General features: G+C 35.9%; 1 protein-coding gene across 1 annotated transcript; it reads left to right on the top strand.

The window, feature by feature from the left end:
- The first annotated feature begins 1832 nt into the window (after nucleotides 1-1832).
- On the top strand, nucleotides 1833-2761 carry LOC148791416 (uncharacterized). The gene has a single exon (XM_088887345.1). It carries the CDS (start codon nucleotides 1914-1916, stop codon nucleotides 2496-2498), a length of 585 nt encoding a protein of 194 aa, XP_088743471.1. The 5' UTR covers nucleotides 1833-1913; the 3' UTR covers nucleotides 2499-2761.
- The last annotated feature ends 12114 nt before the right edge of the window (nucleotides 2762-14875 follow it).

Raw genomic sequence — 14875 nt, forward strand, 5'->3', positions numbered from 1 at the left:
TTGGTTCTTGGCTATTTGGCCAAACAAATCAACCTGGTCAGGTTCGGGAGTTGGTCACTTGAAGCTGACTGACCATTAGTGAAAATCGGACAACTTGGGTTGTATCAGATGACCAAAGTGAAACTGATCCAACTTGGTCAGGTTGGGAAATTGTTGAACCAAAGCTAATCGGAAATACTAGAATATCAATCAACTCACTTCAAGTTGGTAAGGTTGGTCAGTTTCATCAGTTTAATGAACAACCCTAGCTAAAATTAATTATTATTATTTTTGTATTGTAAAAAAATTATTAAAAGTAGTATATAAAATATAAGGGAAAATCTATGATGCGGGAATGATATAGTAACAGAAGAGTTTTGAACAATCAAAATCCACCCATGAATTTTGATAAATAACACCTGATTTGGTACCACACTTATGATAGCAGTTGATTGGTGAAAAAATTTTCAGACATCATATCTTTCACATTTCGTAGTTGAACCCAAAATATAAATAATTACTAATTATTAAAAAATTAAAAGTATAAAACAATTATATACTCTTATGTGTTTCTATTGTTTAGCCTTTGTTTAATAAATCCCGTGCATCGCACGGGTCCCCACTAATTATTCTCTAAGGGTGAACATGCATAGGCCCTTTTTCAAATAAATAAATATAAAAAAATAAGCATAGGCCCACTTTTATCTTGCTGAAATTTAATTAATTAAATTATAATAAGAACAAGGAAGATCGAATAATAGAATACTAAACCATTTGATCAAATAGACTCTGATAATATGCCAAAAAACTATTCAACCTAAAAGGTTAAACTGTTAGATGAGACACCCACTTTGGAGTGTTTTTGTTTTTCATCTTTCTGTTTGGGAAATGGACCTACCCATGTAATGCAAGTAGGATATTGGATAAGGCCCCATGTCTTAGGGCCTCTAGTTTGTTTCTAAGTTCAATTAATTTGTTTATATATATATCAATGAAATCAAGGGTCCACTACTTATGACTTAACCCTGAGTGAATTCCGTGTTATAGAACAGTGAATTTTGGCTACACATGTTGTTGACGATGTCCATCCATGGGCTCGCATCATTAGGAGACAATAATTTGAGTACTGATTTTCAAAGAGGCTGGCCTTGGAAGTTGAAATCAAAATTATGGGTGGTTTGGTTCAACCCGGTCAACCATGGTTTCAACGTAACAAAAATTGGAGATGTGCCACTCATAAGGCTATTAGACCGGCCACTTCATATCATAAGGCTATTGGACTGGACAGAGAACGCTAGCTTCGTCATTTAAAACATTGGGCACCAACCAAATTCTTAATTCAACACTGAAGATCATATTGAGGGCGAGTTCGGCTTCTGTCAGGGCCATATGATCTTCAGTTGGACGAAAGATTTTTATACTGGGCCAATCATGAGTTGCCATGTCAGCATGATAGATCGGTCCCAGGTGTACGGAGCTGACGTGGTGTATCGTGATCCTCAGTGTTATAAATGTAGAGTGTTTGAACTCATGTGTATGAAAGTTCTAGCACAATTCACACATCACACATCAACTTGAGGGTTCTCTTTCTATGCGCGTGTTGTTATTCCTTCATCAACCACCTTGTCGTTGAGACGTTTTTATCTTCTTAAGAACTGAGAGTTAGAGTGATAGTGATCCACTTCACCTTCGCACTTGCTAAACAATTCTAAGTTGTCGGCTGCTTTATTTGCAGTCAAAAGGTAGAATAAGGATGAAATCAGGCGTAGAGACGCGTACAATAATGAAAAGGATATGCACTTAACCGACCGACATGCTCTGTAGATGACACACTCCCTCTATAAATACTGCACCTCGTTGCGTGAGTTCCTCTCATTCAGTTCTCGTTATAAATCATTCCCGGGAATTAACAAATAACTCACTCTGAAAAGAGCATGGCTTCTTTGAGAGTGGTTACTGTTGTTGCTTTTTTAGTCCTACTCATTTTCCAATTCTCCTCTGCAGCTAGAACCCTGTCCTATGGAGAGGGAGGTGGGGGAGGTAGTGGCGGTGGTGGTGGTGGGGGTACTGGATATGGCTCTGGGGGAGGAAGCGGCTATGGCCATGGAGGTGGAATTGGAGTAGGAGTTGGTATTGGGGTAGGTGTTGGAGGAGGTGGTGGGGGTGGTGGTGGCCATGGCGGAGGTCAAGGCTCAGGGAGTGGTAGTGGGTATGGTTCTGGGAGTGGTAGCGGATCAGGATATGGTGAAGGAGGAGGTTCCTATGGGAAAGGTGGTGGAGGTGGAAGTGGAGGTGGGGGTGGCGGTGGCAATGGAAGTGGAAGCGGATCAGGCTATGGTTCCGGGAGTGGTAGCGGCTCCGGTTATGGTGGTGGAATAGGTGGCCGTGCTGGTGGAGGTGGAGGTGGAGGTGGTGGCGGTGGTGGTGGTGGTGGTTCTGGCAATGGTTCAGGGTCTGGTTATGGGTCTGGGTCGGGGTCAGGCTATGGGTCTGGAGGTGGAGGTGGTCGTATACCTTAAGAGTATTTGGTAACGTATCAGAAATAAGGAGTTACAAACCCTCAACTAATCATCCTGTCCTCCCCCTCCCCCTCCCCCTCCCCCTTAAGCGTAAGGTCTGGGTTTAATCACTATTGAGGTATATTTAGATATATTTGCTCTACTGGGTTTGTAGCTTGGAATAGCTTGGATGTGCACACTCTCATATCCATGCATGTATTTGAGTTGTGTGTAATAAAATAAGGTTATAATATTTCAATATATCTCTCTTTCTCTCGCCAAAATCTGTCTACAAATTAAATTCCATCTTTTTTGAGTTTGAGCACTAATTTTGTATATGGTACCTGGTAATTAAAATCAATAATGTATTTTAGAGTTGCCTACGTATGACAATTAATAAAAAAATATGGTAATGTATCCTTTATTTTCTGGCCGGAATCGTATTTAGTGGAGCCAAACAACAGATCCTAAAATCAACAATGAACGAGATATGAGGCATTCAGGTTGTCGATCGATTCATATATATACTGGGTATTCCACTTTTGATCTCTTAAAAGGTGTCAGTGACCTTGTGGACAATATGAATACAGGAAGCGATAGAAAAAAAGATTTTGATTAGTGAGGCACTGAGGCAGGGACAAGCTGGTTACATGCAATTCAAACATGGTTCTAAGGTTACAAAGTATAATTTGAATTTAGTTCTACTTGATCCCGGTAGTACATTCTACAGAAAAAGTTTTTCAAACTCGATGAGTCAATGAGAACTTGGGCTAGTTATAAATCCATTAGATCGTATACTTCCAGACCGGAGGAATATACTCTTCTGTTTTCTTGCGAGCTGATATTGAATATTTTAATTGCTTAGCTCTAATGTCGAAACAGAGTCCCAGGAAATTTCTTTGTTCTGATCATGCAACCTAATGGATGGTGGGTAGTTAGCTAGCAAAGATTGAGATAGATCGTTGCCAGAAGAACGAAGTCCGTTCTGTAGCACGATGAATGTAATCAAAGAAGCCTAATCCAAACGTCTCTAGCGATAATGTCTAACTCATCTTGCAATATCGGTATCCCATCGATCTGTGTTCTTGTATATTTCTTCCCGTTCTTACTTTACAAAAACTGAAAAGCTGGAGTCTATCTTTAGCTTCACAAGTCAAAAAGTAATGATTGGACATGCAACCATTTCATTTTCGTTTTTATGCGTGTGATGCGGATTTGCCTAACAGGGGGCGGACATTGGAAAAGATTGTTCAGAGAGCAAATCACTTTGAAGTTTGAAGGCAGTATTTCAAATTTGCCAGCAACCAATATTTTTAGGGATGGAATTTTTTTTTTATCAGTAACAGTGAAATTTTATTAACGATAAAAACAAGATTACAACGAGATGGAGCTAAAAGGTCTTTTAACTCCAGTTACCCAATAACTTTATTAGTGATTATAAAGCAGCCCAGAATAATGTCTCTATTTACCCCTTGCCTAGCTAGACCATCAGGCAATGCATTTGCATTTCTCTTTATCCAATTACATAGCACTGTCCTCTGTTAGTCATTTCACCACCATTGTAGAATCACCTTCTATAACCACCTTTTTGATCTTCATTTCCTTGACCCTTTAAATTCCTTCAATAGCTCTAAGAATCTCAACCCTCAATGAATCTCCCATCCCAATTGGCCCGGAGTACATGGCTAACACGTTCCCTATTCCATCCCTTATCACACCTCCAATTCCCGAAGGCCCTGGGTTGCTTACGCTGCTACCATCAAAATTCAGTTTGGTGAATCAAATAGGTAGAAGACTCCAACAAGCTTTTAATAACTTTCTACATAGGCCTGAATCTGCAATCTCCTTCCAATTCCTTAACAACTCATCAACTGAAAACACTTTGAACAGCTCCAATGTTCTCAACCATTTTGTCATTCTAATGTGAATGCTCTCTATAATTTCTTCCATACCTCTCCCTTTACTTGAGAAGATCCTTGAGTTCCTCTCCTCCCACTGCAGCTCTACCACACCTCCACATGATTTTAGCCCCTTTAGTTGGCCAATTAGGCATGGAAGAAAACAAGTTTTGAACACTCAAGGGGGGGGGGGGGGGTCCATCTGCATCCAAACAAAGAAGTAAATCATACCTAAATAGCTTTAACAAACTAACAAGAAATTAGCAAGTGATATCCGGACTCACCGTCAGACTTATAGAAAATACACCAATGATGAGACAAACAACTGTTAGGTCTTTTCCTTTAGAGTAGATCCCTTGTATTAATTCTTCCAAGGAAGGCTTCCCAACAAAAACTCCCAACCTTAGGAGGTATAGGTCGACACCACACTTCTTTAACAGGAAAAGAAAAGCCAGCGGGATGAGAGGGTAATAGTGCTTTGAAAAAGGAGGCACAAGTATAAGAGTCTGAGGGAGTGAGTGTCCAGATTCTGCAATCTGCTTTAGATGGATCAATAAAGACCCCTTCAAGGATAGAAAGTAAGGCTATGATACAAGCAATCTTTGTGTCCCTAACACCTCTCCTCTAGCTTAGGTTCCAACCAAACCCAGAGGGTGAATTAGAAGGAGCAATAAACGAAGAAATTAGTTCATTCTTGAGGGAGGACAAAGCAAAAAGGCCTGGAAATTGATATTTCAGAGGGAAGTCCCCAACCCAAACTTGTTCCCAGAGTTTGATAAGGGTACTAAAATGCAAGTCATACCTAAACCATGGAGAGAATAAAGGCAAGATGGCTTGAATGGCTCTCCAAGGGGAAGCTCTTGTGGCCCTTGCTAGAATTCTTGAATCCCAACCATTATTTGCCAGTCCATGTATACTTCCCACTACCTTAACCCACAACTTATCTTTCTCTAGTGAGAATCTCCATAACCATTTTCCTAGTAGTGCCAGGTTCCTAGTCCTAATATTACCAATACCCAACCCTCCCTCCTCTTTAGCTCTACAAACCACCTCCCATTTGACTCTATGGTCCCTCTTCTCCTCCCCCGGCCCCACAGAAAATCCCTCATTAGCTTTTCCAACCTATTAGCCTCCTTCAACGATATCTTAAAAACTGACAAAAAAATATACAGGAAGGTTAGCCAACGTAGACCTAATTAGGGTGATTCTCCCTCCAAGGGACATAATTTCTTTTCCAGTTGGCCAGTCTCTTTTCAAATCTCTTCACAATAGGGGCCCATAAATCATCTCTCTAAGGATTATCTCCCAAAGGTAGGCCCAGGTAGTTTAACGACCAATTAGATACTGTACATCCCAAAATATTTGCAAACTGCCCCATCTCCCCTTCCCCCATATTGACTCCAACTATACAACTTTTTTCAAAATGCATCGTAAGATTTGACATTTGTTCAAAGAGCTGTATAGAGAGTTTCAAATTTTTAATCCAATTGACATCCCCACCTTTGCAAAACAAAATCGTATCATCTGCAAATTGTAGATGTGTAAGTGGTACATTATCCCTTTCAACTCTCCACCCTCTTATAAGCTTCCTAGAGTCTGCTTTAGATATCAAACCCCCCAGCACTTCAGCTACCAATGTGAACAAAAAGGGGGATAGAGGATCTCCTTGTCTGATCCTCCTCAAAGCTGGGAAATAATCTGCCACTGTCCCGTTCACCAGGATAGAATAGTGACAATCCTTAATGCATCCCATCACCCAATTGCACCAAATATCTCCAAACCCAAAATTCATCATCACCTCCAATAGAAAGGGCCAATCAACCATATCATAAGCCTTTTCTAGATCTAGTTTGCAGACCACTCCTCTTCTCCCGGATCTCTTGTAACCCTCTAAACTCTCATTTGCTACTAGTATCTGATCTGTTATTTGTCTCCCTCTCACAAAAGCTCCTTGTTTGTTCGAGATGATAGATGGTAGCACCTTTCTGATTCTAATTGACAACACCTTCGTGATGATCTTATAAAGGCTATTAACTAGACTAATCAGCCTATAGTTCTTTAGGTGGCTTGCCTCACTTTTCTTGGGAACTAAAGCAATGAATGTGGAGTTTAGTCCCGGGTTAATCACTCCTCTGGTATGAAATTCATCAAATACCAACAGTATGTCCTCCATTACGATCTCCCAACAATCCTGATAGAAAGCCATCGTAAAACCATCTGGGCCCAGTGCCTTTGATCTATCCATTGAAAATGCCGCCTCTTTTATTTCTTCCAACTCAAATTTCTTCTCCAACCAATCCATCTCTTCTCTCTTCAGTGTTGGCCAATCCAAGCCCTCCAACCATACCCTATTATTCAGTGGCCTTCTATATATGCTCCTAAAATGATCTACAAATGCTCCCGCTATTTCTCTATGGTGAATTAGAGAAGGGTTTTCATAAATTCTAAATCCCATCCACCTCTTTGGTTCTCTTTACCCATATTCTTTATAAAACATATTTTCAAAATCCAAACTCTCCCAACACCCTACTTACCCTCCCTACATTTGAAAGTGGGGCAGGTCGGATTGGCAAGTTGGGTCCAGATCCATAGCATAAACATCAATATTTCCATTTATTTGATTAAAACATTTAGGAAATACATAAAATATCAATTATTTTTCACATAAAATTCAAAATATTATTAAATTTAACATTTAATATATGTAAATCCACATGCCTTTTAACAATATGCAGGTTGGGGGAGGGGGGAGGTTAGGTTAACCTAACACCATACACCACCCATACCCATACAGGTTGTAAAATCCCAAAACCCATCGTCACCCTATAATCCATTTTTCAAGTAAAAAAAAGAAAAGAAAAGAAAAAACCCTCCTTATCGGATGGTTAGGGGCAGGTACCTATTGGGTAGGGTAGAATCTTCCATCCCTACCAATATCTTTGGTTCATGTCTTATTAAACATCAAAATATATTTCGTTAAACGTAGGTATATTTTGTGAAATGTAAATCAATGAAAAGTAAGACATTTTAACATTATTGGTTGAAATCTGGATTTAAGTTAGTTAATATCAATGGATGCATTATAGTTGAATTCCAAATTAAAATAAAAAATTGAAAATAATATGAAATATAGGTTGTGTTTGGTTGCAATGCAAATAAATTTGTACTGATGCAAAACCATAACAGTGCAAATGATTTGAGTGTAAATTCTAACCTATTTTTGTTTCAAATTTTAACTTATTTTGTTTGATTTCAGTACAAATGAAGTAAATTAAGACATGATAAAGCAGAATAAAGTAAAATCCAAAATAAAATTAAACAAGAATTTGCATTTTTTACATTTACACTCTCATGCATTTATACCAGTGCAAATAAATTTACACAGCAACCAAACACAGCCATAATGGAAATAATTGAAAGGGTGCACGAGTCTTTTTGGTAATTTTCTTACTCCAATCTAAATTACGAATAAAAAGCATTGACGTGTTTTATTATGATACGCAGCAGAGCATACGTGTTCTATTATGATACGCTGCAGAGCATTGATTTTGGATAAAGGCCTAAAGGGTTTGTGTTGGAATGTATTTTCAAGTTTTTTTGTTGGGTTGTTGTAGCCCTTGAAGCAATGTATATAAGTCAAATTTTCTGATTTCTAGGTCAAATTGTTTGATGATTCAGCAGTCCAATTTGATGAATTGAAGGATTTGTTTTATTTATTTATATATTTATTTTTGTTGGTTTTAGATCCGTAGGTCTATATTTGGGTTGACTAAATGGCTAGAGGTCTTAAGAAGGAATTGTGTTATGCTACTTTTTGGATTTTTGTTGTTTGGTTTCAAAACATAAGCCTTGAGAAATCGGGCAAATGGTGGATTTATCCACGTTTCTTAATTGTTACTTGGTAGCCATTTTCAACATGTTTGGTTTTGTTTTTGGAAAAAAAACTGCCATGCCAATAAAAACAACTGTCATACCAGTAAAAAACAATATGATTTTGGTTTTTTGAAAACAAAAACAATACTCTCTTTGTTTTGGTGTCCTCTACTTTGGTTTGTTAGAAGAGAGAGAGAGTCAAAAGCACATGCAGTTAAAGAAGGCTTTGGGAGAAATTTTACAATTCAAAAATCTTGAGTTTTGAAAGTTATTTTTGATTTTTTTAAAGATTTTACAATTGAAGAATGTATAAGGATGATTTAATGTGTTTGGAAGAGAAATATGTTTTGGAGAGAATTAGAAACAAACATTTTTTCAAATAATTTTAATTTATTTTTTGCCTATAGTAAATCGTATTGTATCGGTAAATATATTCCGATAAGGTTATGATACAGTCCTGCTACACTCCAATACATCCCGATAGAGGTCCAATATGCCCACACTACGGTCACAATATGGGATCAATATGATACAAATGATTTTGTGACGTTTCCCATGCCGATCCTTAAGATATGATACGTATCAGCTGATACGGGCCAATAAAAAACCCAAATTATAATAATAAATCTATGTCCAAGCTAGTTGAATGGGCATAGTTATTATCTACTCTTCTAGGTCACTCATTTGGCTAAGGTAATTGTGAATAGGTACTTAATTTGACTCGTTGAGTCTGAAAAAAAAAAAGGTTTTTTTTTGGTATATGCCTGAATCCCTCATAGGGGTCATATTTATTTATTCTTTCTGAAACAGTACAATAATATAGTAGCGAGATTCAAATCCGCATCTCCACTAGACAATCCGGTTAATTTTCCAACCCAACCACCACTGAAAATAAGTTTAGAATTTAGGGGTTTTTATGGTTCAGTCCACTCTTAGGTGGAGCTAGAATTTTTTAGGGCTGGACTGAATCCTGTCTACGGATTGATGCCAAATTTATGGGCAAGATGTAGTTTATAAAAGGGCTATTGATAGACTAAGAGGGAACTGCAAATCAAAATTATAAGGTAGAGTGCAGGCTAAAAATCCCTTGAATAATTTATAATTTGAATCAAAGCACAATATTTAAGATTAATACTATATTTATATTATGAGGGGAGTTCATATTGGTGCATCGTGCCCCAAATGCACATCTCAGTACACATTGCCCGTGGGGCGCGCTCTGCAGGCATCCATGCGAATTCTTACAAGGAGATGCACACATTAAACCGAAATGAAGATAGATGACAGGTTGGCATATTGGGTATAAATTCAGATGTTGTCTGCATTAAACTGTCGTCACAACTTTTTTTCAGCCGTGCATTAAGAATATCTCTGTACTTAATGAGATATGTACAATGAAGACGGGTTGAGGTGGTTTTGTGAGGACCAAATCAACTCCATTATGGGATCTAGATTTTAGAAAACATAGACAAAAAAAAAGGAAAATCAGTATTGGGCCCTAAGGCTCCGAGCCCACACCCCGGATCTATTTTCTAGTTCTCATTTGTCATTTATCAAATACAGATGAGCCCACTCGGCACATCCTGGATTCACATAAACAGTTTTAATATGGTAAACATATCCCACTAATTTCTGATGATCTTAAAACTTTAATGGTCTTGCCAGTTGGCATACTGGCGATTGCTACACGTGGTTTATTCGTGTAGTGAACTTGATGCACCATGTCCATAGCCGCTTCGACCACCTCAAGTTGACTACTCGACATTTCTATCCTTAATTAATTATTAATACTGGGGCAATTATGATACACCACATCAACTCTATACACTTGGGAGTTGGGACTCATCTATCATGTTTAACTTCAAATAAAGTTCTGTTAGTTAACTTCAAATAAGATTCTCATTCAGATGTTTAAAATTTTTCAAATCCTCAAATTACTTTGCTCTTATTTATTTGAACATTTTATGATTTAATTAATTTTCTAAATATAATATTGAAGTCCCGCGGCTGCTCTAATAAATACTTACAGATTTCTGGCTGGACTCAATATTCAAATGAAATGGTAGGATTTGTTTTTGATAAATTTAAATTTAATGTTTTATTTGATTTTCTTAATTTATTAGGAAAAGGAATGAATAATTTTTATATTTTAAGATGAAGAGAGATATTCATATCAGTGAAATGAAATAAGAATTTAAAGAAACTTATTATTCTATATTAGTAAAATGATTCTTGTTATTTCATCTGGTTTCATTTGGAGAATATGAAAGTATTTTTCAGTCAATTAGGGTTTAAGAGAAACGGGTGAGAAAAAGAAAATATGGATAATTCAGATGAATATTTTGATAATTTAATAAATTTTGCGTTGATGAGGTATTTGTTACAAAGTGAAAATTCTAGAGGGTTTCATCGCAAATGAAGGTTCAGGAAGATAATTTTCACTAGACCTGTTCATGGCCAGCCTTGGGTCTGACTTTATGTTGGAATATTCATTACGTGGGGCCCATTCAGAAGGATAATTGTCATTGGCGCATAGTAGAGGAGGTCTTTATATTTATTTACCCTTTTTTTTCGGGGTAATGGGCTATACAAGAGGGATAACCCTCCCCAACTGGAGATCTTGTGGATCAAATTGGCTGAAGGGACAACTAACGAAACAACTTGAGAATGATATCCCACCCAGGCTAAATAAATATTGATTTTTATCCAGGCTAGGCTTGGAACCAAAATTGTGGCTGGTTTGGTCCATGCCATTGACGTGGCACATTTTCTTTTTTATTTTCCTCTTACATTCAACTGCTGTCGAACCGAGGTAGTCCCAGTCAAGGTAGGTGCAACTACTTTGGCCAGAACACTGGATTTGAGTAAACCAGAGGAACCATGTGAAAACTCAGCCAATCTTACTCATTTGAATAGACTGGAAGACCTGAAGTTGCTAACAACGAGCTCTCAGTCAACAGAGTAAAGAAGGGAAAACTCAGCTGCCGACCAGTTGGACTCAATTTTATGTGCTTTTTTTTCCTCCTGTATAACTGGATGAAGCTCATAAACGTGTTGAAACGGGAATCGTGATATCTATGGATATCCTTCTTTCTCCTTATTGGACATAATCTTTGTAGCCACTGCCATCACTAGAGTCATTAGAGTCATGTAATGTGTTCGTCAAAATGTGGATGTGGGAGACAATACTTATCTACAAAGCACAAATGACGGAGATACATCCAAAAGTCAAAACAATGTGCTGCCACCATCCCATAAAAATTATGGGTCTGGATCTGGAGGTGGAGGTGGCCATATACCTTGAAGCACTTGGTAACGTCCCATAAATATAAATGCAAGGATCCAATATACAAAGAATTAATAAGAGGCATGGACTGGTATATATTAATGGTTGAGTGATACTACTTATTACATTTATTCTCCAACTCCTCGTACGTAGGTGTCACTCTTTAAACAATCGAGATGAGATGGGAAGCCATATACAGGGATTTAATTTGATTATAATTAATATGGTTGTCACCTCATGAGGTAAAACCCGAGCTAAATCCAACAAGTAGTCAACAACTCCTCCAGGTGCAGGCATGAGCGGACGTAAAGTTGGTGAACAAAGCATAATCGGGCATAATCCAATTACAATAGTACCAATAAATAAATAGGAATGTAAATGGATCAAATTCGAATGGAATAAGGCAATATCTAAATTTGAATATGATTAGAAAAATTTGATATCTGAATTTGATTCGATATTTAATATATATTAAAAATTAATATTTGAATTTGAATCCAATTAAGTATTCGAATATTTTATTTGATTCGAATTCAATTAATTAATTATTTTAGATAATTAATAAATATATAAAATAAATATTTTATTGATATAAAGTATATAAATATAAAAATTATTTATTATATATATAAATTATATAAAATATTTTATATATTATATATAAGAATTAAATAATCAACCGAATTTGAATATTTATTGAATCAAATAAGGTTATATCCGAATTCGAATCCAATTAACTATCCGATATGAATAGGATACCCGAATTCGATTTGATTATGTTAAATATCTGAATTTGATTCGATTATGTCAAATATCGAATTCAAAATCGGATTTTCGAATACCATTGACACCCCTACCAACAAACATACTATTTGACTAGACAAGGATTGTAATTGGATCAATTATTTGTCAAACTCACTAGGCATGCACCGTTTTTGCCACAGTGGCCAACCTAGACAATTAATAGTTAATAATATGTTAGTTGTGTTTGTTTTCAAAAACAAAGCCAACCATATTGTTGAACACCCCAAAAGTTGTACCTCAAGGTTTCAGATGCAATAAGTATCATATTAGTATAAACAATAGCCAGACAAGGCACATTATGATTGGAGATGTATCTTGTCAATCGTGTGTATCAGAGCGTTGGGCTGATAGACCAATACCCTTCTATTAAAAATGAGGATGGAACAATCTGAACCTAGGTCATCTTACATGGAGCGCATGCCTAAATATTAAATCAACCCTTGAACCACTAAGCCAACTTGCTTCTTTTATTAAATTTATTATCTAAATGTAATCTAAATAAATAATACATATTTATGTTTAACAATTCCAACTAAAAATTAATAAGAATAATATTCAAAATCCATATTTTATAAACTAATGGAAAAAATAATCTATCAAATTCACATTAAAATCAAAAGATAATTTTAATCTCAATAAATTTATACAAATAAAATATTAATAATAGAATACTTATTTTAGTACTTAAAATTAATATATAATATATATATATTTAAATGATTAATTAATATTTTATTTACATTAAATTAAATAACAACATATATATTGACTATTTACAAAGATAAAAGTGTATACAAAATATTTGAAAATATAATACTAAATATAATTTATAAAATCTACTAATCAACATTTATATCAAAAAGTGGTTTCTAATTTTAGAAAAATTGTAGAAACAAAAATAGTAATAATGAAATAATTATTTTAGTAATTCAAAATTACAAATTTACATATGATATATATCTTAGAAATTTTAACAGATTTGATATATTTTAAATTGAGATTATGCATTTCTATAAGTTTTTAATTGATATTTTAATTTACATTTGGGAATTTAATATTTGTTTGACTTTTTTGTTAATGTAAAAAAGTAAAAATAGTAAAACAGAAAATAAATGATATAACAATTAAGATATAATATGCACCTATGTTATGTGTCTTGGACTCTTGATTGATGCACTATCAATAAAATTGTATATCTATGCATTATTTGTGGCTAATTGATTTTAAATTTAATGCTGTTAATGTATTTATGGAATTCGTATTTGTATCCACATTTTTCATTTGTATCCATATATTTCGAAAGAGTATTTGTATATATCTATATTTGTATTTGAATTGTCAAATACAATATCCAAGACCAATACTTTAATCCTTCATTGTACTCTCCTTTAAAACCTTTGTTCATGAAAAGCATACAATGAACTGGTTGTATCAAGATACGCAAATACAACCAAGCCCAAGGTTGGAAGTATAAATATCTATCTCTATATATATAGAAAGACGGTTCATGTCAGAATGCCTCTCCTTGCTCCATTACCCCCACCTTGCATTCTCCTTGACTCTCTCTCCTCTTCCCTTCCCACCACTCCCATTAAACCATGCCACCATTGTTGGAAGGGTTTAGAAACCATGCTAGATGGTTTGGCGAAATTTCAAAAATTTTTCTAACCCTTATGGGAACCGATTTCCCGGTGAATTTGAAAATTGAATTTTCTAGATCGATCTTGGATTGAACCGCACCAGAATTGAAACCAAACAAAGAGGGAGATGTATACCTGATACAGATTCCATATATGTAGATCCCAATGTGAAAGTTTACACCCAAATCATTCATAAAACCAGCCTCCACTAAAAATGGCACAATGTGTAGGTAAGCCAGTTCAACAATACTATTTTCAGTAAAACTATGATCCAACTTATTTGAATCGAATGAGGTAAATGAGTTGGATTTTCTTCAGAGTTTTTCATGCAAAAACAAAGAAGAAAACCGATCTTAATCAGTTCTTAAAAGCTAGGTCGTGATAGGGTTTCTTGGAAGACAAAAGAGAAGAAGAGAGAAGAAGAGAGAACAAGAGAGAGTGGAGTTCTAGTTTGGTTTGCCATCTTCTTCTTTTATCTCCTTATAAAGCACTCTCCTAATCAAATTAGGAGATTATCCAGATCTACTTTGGATCTGGACTCTATTAAGAAATAAGGCTTATCCTCTTAAGATGATGGGTGCTCCATACCCATTTCCAAACCAAGATTTGACCCAGAGCACATGACAATTTAGCTTGTCATGTGACAGATTACTTAATCTTATTAATTATGGGCCTTAGGCCCATTACTTCAAAGGTTCATGACCTAATATGTTACATGGCCAATTTAGGCATGATTTGTATGGCGTGGGACCCTACAATGACCTCTATAAGTCCATATGGGTTCGGCCCAGCCTTTATGAAAAGGCTTGGTCGAATTCACTACTAAACGTAGTAAACCCCTAATCACATCACTATGGGTTAAATATAGGCCCAAGATTTATACCTAAATGATCATTG

Source organism: Nelumbo nucifera, chromosome 5, assembly GCF_055504915.1.
Source record: "Nelumbo nucifera cultivar China Antique chromosome 5, China Antique-T2T, whole genome shotgun sequence".
NCBI classification, from domain to species: Eukaryota; Viridiplantae; Streptophyta; class Magnoliopsida; order Proteales; family Nelumbonaceae; genus Nelumbo; species Nelumbo nucifera.